We start from the raw sequence: 10815 nt of genomic DNA, 5'->3' as shown, positions 1-10815 counted from the left end.
GTTTGATATAGAGACATATTTGATGGTGTCAATTTATTTGAATCATGGTCTAATATGAGTTTGATATAGAGACATGTTTGATGGTGGCAATTTATCTTCTTGGTTTGGAGATGACTGGTCTTTTTTCTTGTAGTTCGTAGTACAGTTGAGTTCCTTGATTATGTTGAAACCATGGATGTGCTTTTGACTTTAGGAGATGTTTATCATGATGGCTTGGGTATCTCTAAATCACTTTTAGTGGGACAATTAATATTGATATGGATCTATTGGTTTGACAAATGATCCTCAAACAATAGGTGTTATCAACAATGCAACTTGTTTATAGGGTTCAACTCCTAGTTTGATTTTTTGACAAACAATACAATGTATACAATAAATAGAAGAATATTGAAAAAGATCTTGTACACCTTGTATAATAATATTATTTAACATAATTTTACTTCAAACTTTGGAAACATCCAAATTAATTTAATATTGTGTTAACTATAATTTCTAAGGTGAATAGGATAAATTTGCAACATACATTGTGTTGAGATGTGGCGAGGAGAAGATAAAACTATTAAGATACAATCGTCTCTTCCCAATACGATTGTTGTAATGTGAACTTGTTTGGACAAATTTGGAATAACTTTTAGAAGACATTTCAAAGTAGTACCAGCTCATTGAATCATTTGATGAAATGTCATGTCAATTAACCATTATTAATGTAATACCATTTTATAGTTTTTCTGGAATTTAGCTAAACTTTAAATTTCAACAGGGGCATAGAATGCAACAAAATAATAGTGTTGTGATTATCAGATCCATATGACAGCTGGCAATAAAATACATAAAAATTAAATGCTCGCGACTTTATACGTCTTCTACTTTACACTCCACATGCCATCTTTAATGAAGACACCAAAAAGTTTGATATCTCCAACGGACGTCGTTTCTCAGTTTATATCGTTATATTGCAATGTACGTGCAACACGCCCCAGGATTACTGCCTTTTTTTATTGTTTCCGCGGCCTTCACAGCTGTATAAGTTTTTGAATTATTCAGATTAATGCTCGCAGAATAGAACTTTATGTCAAGTCATATAAAAGTTAGCCACCTAATTTTAAAGAAACATAAATATTAAAATCTGATTTTAAGAAAGTAGTTGGAAATGTTTTTTGAAATATTAAATTTAATATTTGCCTTATTCATTATTGAAGATCCTTGTTACTATTGTACTTAGAAATTATCTTAGAAAATCTCTATATTTATATAATTAATTCTTTTAATATTGTAAAAGAAAATGTAATTTATTAAAGATGGATATAAAGTGAGTAAATCAAATCTTCAAAATATAATTTTGAAAAGAGAATTGTGTTTTCAATACATGATAATAATGTCAAAGATAAAGCTATCTTAAATACATATTAAAAGTAACAATCAATTTATGATATCCCTATCGCTGTTGCCAGTTATAGCTCAGCTGCTCGGGTTGTTTATCTGAGAATTTGCATTGTTGAACATTTTCAGTTAATTATATCTTTTATTTTCTGTGGCTAAAAAATCAATATATATTAAAAATATGAATAAGAGATGAAACAATATGGCCCACAAATTGAAATATCCCTAAAAAAGAGAAAGCTTGGCTACTTCGTAGACTATTTGCTCCACACAATCAAGATAACCATCAAGCTATAATTCCTGCCTAAAACTGTGAAAGATGTGACACTAGTGAAAAATAAAACATCCAATAAGCGAATAGCATTTGTCAGCCATATTCCAGGAAACTTAAGATAAGAGAGGGGTTCTCAAGTGGATAAGAGCAAAACCTTAGGAAATAGCTTTAAGAAATCTGAAGAAACACTACAGAACAAAAGATAGGAATCGCACACAACACCCCAAGAATTATTGCAACATGAAAACAAACAAAAGCAAACCATAAAATAGCTTTATTATGCACTCTTCTAGCAAAAGCAAACCATAAAATACTTTGTATCCATCACAGGAAAAGAGTTTTACAGCCAATCTACATTATAGCAGATCTCTGAACATAGGATTAAACGAAATAAAGGAGACAAGTCTTTGAAATAACATGAAGAAGATAATTCTAAAACAAATTCTAACTTGTCATAAACTATGTTACAACAAAAGTTCAACCAGTTGTCCTTCCAATATTATCCCATACTGGTCTTCAAGCAGCTCCATTCTTCACAATTCTAAAAATATACAAAATGGATGAACTATGCTACAACAGAAGTTCAGCCACTGGTTTTCTTAATGTTTTCAAATACTGCTCATCTTCTTCTAGCATATACGCTCTTCACTCCACAATATACAAAAGCATCTAATGTACACACACTACACAGTACAAGCATGGAAAGCAAAGCAACATCCATCTTCTCATGTCATCTCCTGGACAAAAGAATTAAAGGAGACAATGGAGACATGAATGATGCCTCACGCCTAGGATGTAACCATTGATGATGCCCTTGAGGAAACAGTTGAGCGAGCATCCTCAAATCCTTCAGGATCATCAAACTTGTCCTCTAGATGCAGGCAAGGAGGGGTAAAAGCCTCCGCAATCGAGGACAAACTTGGAACTTCCTTCACATCCTTGCAGGCCACCTCCAAAGAAGTTACACAGAAGGAAGTGTAAAAACGCTTTTTGCAAAGATAAGCAAATAATAGACTTGCAACCGGAAGGGGGATAAGCAGAAATGAGTACACGAATTCCTTAACTGAGAAATAGCCAATCATAGTAAGCTGTGAAAGAATCAAAGCTGCAATAATCCTGATCTGAATGTGAGGCCACATACGGCCGTAGCTTTCATAAGAGGGCACATACACATTCAATGCCTGCACAAAGCAAAGCCTGTCAGCTAACAACAACTCCAGTTTTTTGCATAGTTTCAGCTTCTTGAATTTATTTACTTCTATTCTGAAAGTATGTCTCAAAAAAGGCCATCTAGTTCAGCAAGTCTACATAATACATGTAAGTTTATAACTGCACTTGACCATTGAAAATCCTGCAAGGAATGCAAAGCTTTTCATGTTTGAGAAAGAGAGGAAATAACCTGATTCCGAAGCACAAGCCATCCCACGGCAAAGTACAGAATAGCAAATGGAATGATCATCGGAGCGAGGACAGCATAGCATAGAGCAATAGTCATAACTAGCATGTCATTAGGCACTCTGGTAGCATAACCAAAACCACCAGGAGCCCATGCCTCCCGCAGCTCTGCTTCTGTCTTGCAAAGGAATCTCCTTTTGATGTGGTAGACCACCAGAGGCACTAAACGAGAAATTTCTAGTCCATAACCTACAAAAATCCTGTTTAAAATGGAGAAGAAGACAACACCCAGCCAGTCAGGATCTAAGCAATTGATTAGAAAGCTCTTCCCATCAATAACAACCCAAGAATGAATTCATTCAGAAACCTAAGAAAGAGTTATATGGATAGAGAACTTGGGAGAAGAGAAACCATCTTACTTAAGGGCAACAAAACTGATGAAGAAGGTAGCAGTTTTAGGAAGAGATGTGCCTAGAATGTTAACAATTTTACTGGGTTCCTTCTGAATCTGCTTCAGTGACTGAAACAAGGTTCCACCAAGTGTAACTCCCAGGAAAACGTTGAACACTATAAAATAAAAGTACTTTCCAGATGCAGCTCTCACGGCTTGGCTTTCCGAAGCAATCCCTTCTGCCTTGGAGAGGATCATAAGAATTACCGGCAGAAAAGCCAAGAAGAGAATCAATGCAAGCTGAGGCAAATAGGCTTCAAGGATGCTTTTAAGTGCTTTTTTATCCACAACCCATTTCAAAAAGGGTAGAAGTTTCCTCAGCTCATCAAGAGTGGTAAAAGCAGATACAAAGGTAATTGGAATCATGTAGAAAATAACAGTTAGGAACACAATAATGTAGACTGTATTTGCCCTGATCATCCTCTGGTAGAATGGAATAGTCAGATTCTTCCACAACACTTGACGAGGCTCGGGAGCAGGAATTACGGTCCACGTATCTGTAAGTTGTGAATGTACAACCTGTGCGGCAGATGCTGCTGCAAGCCTACTATTGAATATTATAAAAGCGGCACCAGCCTGCTTCTCTGTCAATGCAACCTTTTGTTTTGTATTCAGCTTGACCATTAAATCTTTTATCTTCTCATTGTAGAAATCAATGGAATCCACGCTTTTACCCATCAGCCCTAAAAACCCAGTCTTATGTGTTGGGCGTGTCTTGGACTCTTCAGATACAAATTCAGCACGAGCAAGTTTCTTTCTGTACCCTTCTATCTCTACCCACACCTTATTAGCCTGCTCATAAACACCAAAAAGAGTGATTCAAAAATTCATCCGTGACTAACTCAAAACTGTAGCTAAAACTCAAATCCGCTTATCTTGAAAGAAATCTGCAGGCTAGGATGAAAAATAACTCAAATCCTAATTTTTAATATGGCTCCCTTCGAACTAAGAAAAACTTTGCATTCACAATCATTCAGATCATTTGGGACTTTACATGCTTGGTGCTGCTACCTCAAACCATGTGTAATCCTCTGGCTAATAGAAATTAGACGAAAAAAAAAACATTTCAATTTTCATAGAGTGAATTTAGGGCAGAGAAGATCGCTTCATCTACCTGAGAAATGTCACATATAATCAAAGATCGATCGAACGTGTCTGGGTGCAGTCTTCTGAAGAAAGAATCTACTTGTTCTTTGCGTGTCTTTCCCGGTGGTACCAGAGGAATATCTTGCACAAGTATTACGAATTGCTCAGGTTTCGCCTCCAAGGAAGCTTGCTCCCTTGCTCTAAGATTAAGAACACGCTTGTACGTTTTCCACAGGATAAAGTAAGTCACAAAGGAAACGAAGTATGCCGCGACTACAAAACCCCATAGCCGATTACTTTTTTGCTGTGACGCAGAAAAAGTTTTGACGCTTAGAAATTGGACTAAAAACACATAAAACGTGAATTAAAAACTACATGAAAAGACAGGGATTCGCATTGCACCTGAATATTGCCCATTGCAAGGTTGTCAAAATCATCATAGGAGGAAGCTGTTTTGTTCTTTGCAAGAGCTTCCTGCCGTTCGATTTGATTATTGCGGTCGGTTGCGCTAAGGGGAAGAAGCACTGGCAGACAAACTGCTGAAGATACTACCATGATTGCAAGGGCTGTTTCAAGACAAACCACCAACAATACTCTTAGCTTGAGGCATCAGTGTTTGACGGTCCATTACAGTGAATCTGAAAAGCTTTTGAATAAAACTTATAAGTAATTTTTCAACAACATTTTAAATCACTCGTTGATTTCCATAATTATGATTCCATCATTGCCAGGGCTGTTTCAAGAAAAACCAACAACAACACTCTTAGATAAAGGCATTAGTCTTTTATGGTCCATTACAGTGAATTTCAAAAGTTTGGATAAAACTTAGCAGTAATTTTGACATCAACATTTCGAATCACGCTCGGTGATTCCAAAATTGTAATCTCATCATTAGCAGCGCGGTCTCAAGAAAAACTACCAACAAACACTCTTACTTAGAAGCAAAAACTCGCCATTTGGCTTTCCACTTTCAAATTTTCACATAGAACTGTCCAGAAACATTTTCATCCACATTTCAAATCACCCTCAATGATCCATCACAAATAATAGTCAAATACTCTTACTTATTTTTCAGTAAATAATAGTCAAGATAACCCACTTCCTTTGCTGATCTAGGGACTTATTTTCTTACAGAGTATATACAGTCTGTGGATTAAATTTCTGCTGTATCACGCCTAGCCACGAGATAACTTATTTAGCATGCGCCAGGTACATGATATCATGTTTGACTGGAAAAAATCTAAAATGACTCATTTTTCCTAACATTTAACACTATAACGGTTATTTGTCAGGGGAAAACCACTACAAAGAAGAGGGTTTGGTGTCTGTAACATTCTTAGAGCATGGCAGAATCGAAACGGAGGGATGAAGCGAAATTTCAGTTTTTCAACAGAGAATATACAGTCTGCATTGTAAATTTCGGCTGTATCATGCCTAGCCACGAGATAACAACTTCTTTAATATGCACCAGGTACATGATATTACGTTGGACTGGATCTAAAATCACTCATTTAACATTTGACACTGTAACGGTTATTTGTCGAGGGGTAACACTACAAAGAAGAGGGTTTGGTTTTTGTAACATACTTGGAGCATGGCAGAATGGAAATGGAGGGATGGAAAAATCAGCATGAGGCCTAATTTCAGTTTTCCTTACAGAGAAAATACAGTGTGGGCATTGTAAATTTCTGCTATATCAGGCCTAGCCACGAGATATCAACTCCATTTAGTACTTTCCAGGTACATGACATTATGTTTGAAAGGGAAAAATCTAAAACCACTCATTTTTTTCTGAACATTTTAACACTAACGGTTATTTGTCAGGGATGATTACACTACAAAGAAGAGGGTTTGATGTTTCTAAAAGACTTAGAGCATGGCAGGATCAAAATGGACAATAGGGAAATCGCTATGAGGCTTAATTTCAGCTATCCTCGGAATCTGGACCTTTAAGATAGAGCATGGCAGACTCGAAATGGAGAATAAGGAAACCGCAATGAGGCTTAATTTCAGCTTTTCTCTGAATCTGGACCTTCAAAATATGAACATTTATAGGCAGAGACATTACAGTTAAAAAGATAATGCGGGGAAGCAGCCATACCAGTACCAACAAACGTAAGGTAAACAGCCGCATCGAGACCAGCGGCGGCAATAATCTCATCCTCAGAGGCTCGCCAAGCCTCCGCCATCCACGTAAAGGGGTTGACAGTCTTGGAGACATAACCATCCTTGCCCTTTCCCTTGAGCAGCCTGTTCGGGTAATACACCACCTGGTTCCCCTGCTTGGAGGCCAGCCATACATAGAGCAGCAGCAGCACCACGAATATCAGAAACGAAGTCCCCACAGATGTCACCAACGCAGAAAAATCCATTCCCGTGCAGTTTAGGTAATGGATTACAAAGCTTTAGGCTGATTTATGCCTTGTTGCTACAGCTGGTGTGTGACTGACGGTTAGATGGAATGAGTGTGAATGTGTATAAATACAGAGAATGAACCACGGTATTCCCACGGTAAAGGCGCGGAGAAGAGGGACAGGTCGACAGAAGCAGGCCCACCTCGAAGCTAAACAGCTACCATGACAGAAACTTGTATGGGAGTGCATCAAATCTCATTTATTTCTCAACTGATAGTTATCCTTGTAATTATGGATTGCCTTTTGAGTTCTATTAGCTTGTAAATTCCGCTTCGCCTTTTGAGTTGTCTGCTTTCCTTTGATCACACAAAAATAAATCATTTTAAAGGATATGAGAGATAAACTACAGCGTAATAGCATTGTTTTTTGTTTTGTTTTTTTTGTTTTTTTTGAGTTATTATGTGTAGTAATTGGTAACAAAATTATAAATATCTGTTTATTTATCGTCCTTTGATCACATTTTTTAGTAAGTATTGTTGTTTATAAGTTATAGGAATGTGATTAATGTGTGAGAAGAATAGAATTTTGAAGGCATTATATTTCATTGAGATCTTTATATTCAAGAGTGATTTACAATGTGTCAAAGAGTGATTTACAATATGTCGGCAATATAAAGATTTAAAATTTATCATATTATGAGTCACAAGTTTGACTATCTTGTAAGTATTTGGAATCAAATCTTTGAATTTATGAAGTTGAGATGTAAGGCAGGTTCACTATTGTTTGGTATTTTACTAATGTTTGTTGAAGCATGTTTTGAGGACTCAATTAATAGATACATTATCTATGATTTCATAACTAAAATATTATTATTAGAAGATGGATTGTATGATGTTGGTTTTATTTTTTATTTTTTATAATTACTATTTTATTAGGTAGATGTTGTAGACATGTTTATCACTTGTCATTTTTTCTATTAGTTATTTGTATTTGATTAATTATCTTATATTTCTTTCAAGATAAATTAAATATTTTTAGTATTGAATTAAATAATTTATTATTTATTTGAACCCGTTTCTAGCATTTAATCCATTAAATCTCATTTTTCTATATTTCACCTTAGATAAATATTTACTTACCTAAGCCCATCCTATCTCGTCCAAAAATTAAATAAATATGAATATTTATGTTATTTGTGTATTATGTGTACTTTTTGTGGACACTTAAAATTAATTAAATAAAAAATTTGTAACATAATTAATCCCATTAATTATGTTTTCTCTTATTTCTTCTATAATTATTAATTAAAATATAGTTAATTAATTAGTATCCCCTTACATAATTAATTTAATAACTAATTATGTCTCTTAGTTATTCTTCTAAAGTTTGATTTATTTTAGCCAAAATTTCACTATTCCTCTAATCTAGATTAGTTAATTAATTCTTAACTAATTAACTAATCCCCTTAATTCCTAACCTCGTTAACATTTTTCCTAATTTTTAATTCCTCACACCTACCCAAGTCCACATGCGACTACCCCTCTTAAATGTCTTGCATGCATCTCACCTTTGACCAAATATTTTATTTGGTGCTCACATATGTGTGAGGAGTGTTCTTTCCAACACACTTTTCTCTTTGCACCATCTGTAACCTCCTCCTCTTACACCTCTTCTACTTCGCTTCGCCATTTTTTGTGTCCACTTGTCATCTTCATGTTCTTCCCAGAATGTGTGAGCACACCTTGCTCTCTACCCCATGACAAATGTTCTTCCCAATGCCTCTGCCTTGTCACAAGGCTATAAACTCAATCCAATTCACAGCTTCTCCTTCAATCTCAGCCCTTCATCTACTTTTAATCCTCACCATTCATTTATCTTCCAAAAATCTATAAATAGGAGCCTCCTCCCTTCATGATGATTGCAAGTAACCAAAATTAATTAAATTTTATTTAATTATTATCCTTTGTAACATGGTTAATTTTATTGATTATGTTAGCCCCTTTATCCTTCCAAAAATAACTAATCAAATTATATTTAACTAATTATGCCCCTATTTAATATAATTAATTTATCAATTAATTATATTCCCTTTTCCTTCGAAAAGTTTTATTTTAATAAATCAAATTTCACTTTAGCATATAAACCAAATATTCTTCTAATCCAAATTACTTAAGTAATTCCTAATTATTTAACTAATATTCTTGATCCCTACAAATCCTCCCACTAAATCAATTAATTAATATTTAATTGATTGGTTTAGGCTAATTAACCCTCATTAACATTTCCTCCAATTTTAAATTACTCGCACCTATCCAAGTCCATATGTGACACCCCTCTTAAATGAACTTCATTTTCCCACTTCCAACTCATCGTTTGATCCAAATAAAAAATAAAGTGCTCACACATGTGTGAGAATGCTCTTACCAATAGAACCACCTTACACTTACCCCTTTCATCTATTTGTCATATCCTCATCCTACACCTCTTCCACTTTGCCACTTTTGTTTCTGTAGACACCTAAAATTGTCCAGTTTAAATTAAATAAATATTTTGTTTATTTAATTATCTAAGCCTAATTCTTCTATTAATTAAATAAATCTTTATTTATTTAATTAATTCATTTATCCTCTTCTAGCCTTATTTCTCATTTAAATAAATACATTTATTTATTTAAATTATTCTTTTCCTAAATTAAATAAATATTTTTATTTATTTAATTATCATACTTCTTCTATTAATTAAATAAATCCTTATTTATTTAATTAATTCATTAGCTTTTTCTACACATGACACATGTCATTCATCTCTTAATTCATACACCTACCTACCTCTTTCATTATTTTGGTATTTCTTATACCTACCCTCTAATCCTAGCCGACCTCTCTTTTTACACCTCTCAATCTTAACCCTCCATTTCATATTGTGTCTTCTATTTAAGAAGATGCTTTCTTCATTGTCAAACCCTAATCACTCATGCTAATGATCTTTCATGCAACTTGCTACACTACGATCCTACTTGCAACCACATTCCGTTCTTTGTTGAGCTCTTGTGCATATAAAATCTGAGAGCAAATATATCAAGCAAGATCAATGGAGATAGGAAGAATGGAGATCAAAAACCCTATTGGACATGTGATGGTATAATCTTTGTGATTTCATGTGATTTGCATTGTCTTAGGTAATCTTCATATGTTATGGTGGATCTTTGTTGATTGTTAGGCTGGGGTTTAGTGGTTGGATTCATTTAGCCTTTCAATATTGTTATTATTGTTATCCATTTTCACCATAAACATTTTGGCACACCCGGTGGGACTCTTGTCCCTTTGCATTTAACCTTTTTGTTGTAGATTTTGCATTTTTGAAGTTGCAGATCGGACATTTTTCGACGACATTTTAGGTATTTCCACGTCTGTGAGTGTTCGGATCGCGTCTCTGAGATTCAGGAGCGTCTGCGGAGGCGGGAATCGCGTCTATGTTTTCAACAAATTTTGTTTTGCAGGTCTCAGACAGGGGCGTCTGTGTTACATAATCGCGTCTGAGTTACTTCTGATCGCGTCTGTGTCTGAGAAGGGCGTCTGTGTGTTTTGGCCACGTCTGTGCATCACAGAACCGCGTCTGTGTCATAAAGACGCGTCTGTGTCTGGTATAACAGCGTCTGTGTTTTTACTGTTTTGAAATTTCAATCTTTCTTTGATTCGGTTTTCGGATTTCGCGCCTAGGGTTTCAAATCTGGTTTATTTTTTTGGACTAACCCTTTCAGATCTAGCTAACTCAAGTTGGTGCAACTCGCCTTGGAAGCTAAAACGTTTTGGTTGAAGGCCCCTCTTTTACAAAGTCTTTTGGGTTTCTAAAATTTACCTAACTTGTGTGCTTGC

At 35.1% G+C, this 10815-nt stretch overlaps 1 protein-coding gene across 1 annotated transcript; it reads right to left on the bottom strand.

Moving 5' to 3' along the window:
• Nucleotides 1-1907: 1907 nt before the first annotated feature.
• Nucleotides 1908-7278, bottom strand: LOC131073179 (CSC1-like protein ERD4). Its single transcript, XM_058009583.2, has 6 exons — nucleotides 6688-7278; nucleotides 4989-5152; nucleotides 4615-4890; nucleotides 3469-4292; nucleotides 3054-3309; nucleotides 1908-2835 (listed from the first exon to the last, which is right to left on the bottom strand). The coding sequence occupies exons 1-6, from the start codon at nucleotides 6956-6958 to the stop codon at nucleotides 2443-2445; spliced, it is 2184 nt and encodes a 727-aa protein (XP_057865566.1). The 5' UTR covers nucleotides 6959-7278; the 3' UTR covers nucleotides 1908-2442.
• Between the last annotated feature and the right edge of the window lie 3537 nt (nucleotides 7279-10815).

The sequence above is a fragment of the Cryptomeria japonica genome, chromosome 9, assembly GCF_030272615.1.
Source record: "Cryptomeria japonica chromosome 9, Sugi_1.0, whole genome shotgun sequence".
Taxonomy (NCBI): domain Eukaryota; kingdom Viridiplantae; phylum Streptophyta; class Pinopsida; order Cupressales; family Cupressaceae; genus Cryptomeria; species Cryptomeria japonica.
This window is presented reverse-complemented; position numbering and strand designations above follow the sequence as displayed.

What these genes read in the sequence shown, in the direction of transcription:
- LOC131073179 (XM_058009583.2), bottom strand. Translation starts at nt 6,958, where the DNA reads ATGGATTTTTCTGCGTTGGTGACATCTGTGGGGACTTCGTTTCTGATA. An exon ending in TTGCAATGGGCAATATTCAG is followed by an intron (nt 4,891 to 4,988) that starts GTGCAATGCGAA and finishes TCTGCGTCACAG; the next exon opens with CAAAAAAGTAATCGGCTATG. An exon ending in GGCTTGTGCTTCGGAATCAG is followed by an intron (nt 2,836 to 3,053) that starts GTTATTTCCTCT and finishes TGCTTTGTGCAG; the next exon opens with GCATTGAATGTGTATGTGCC.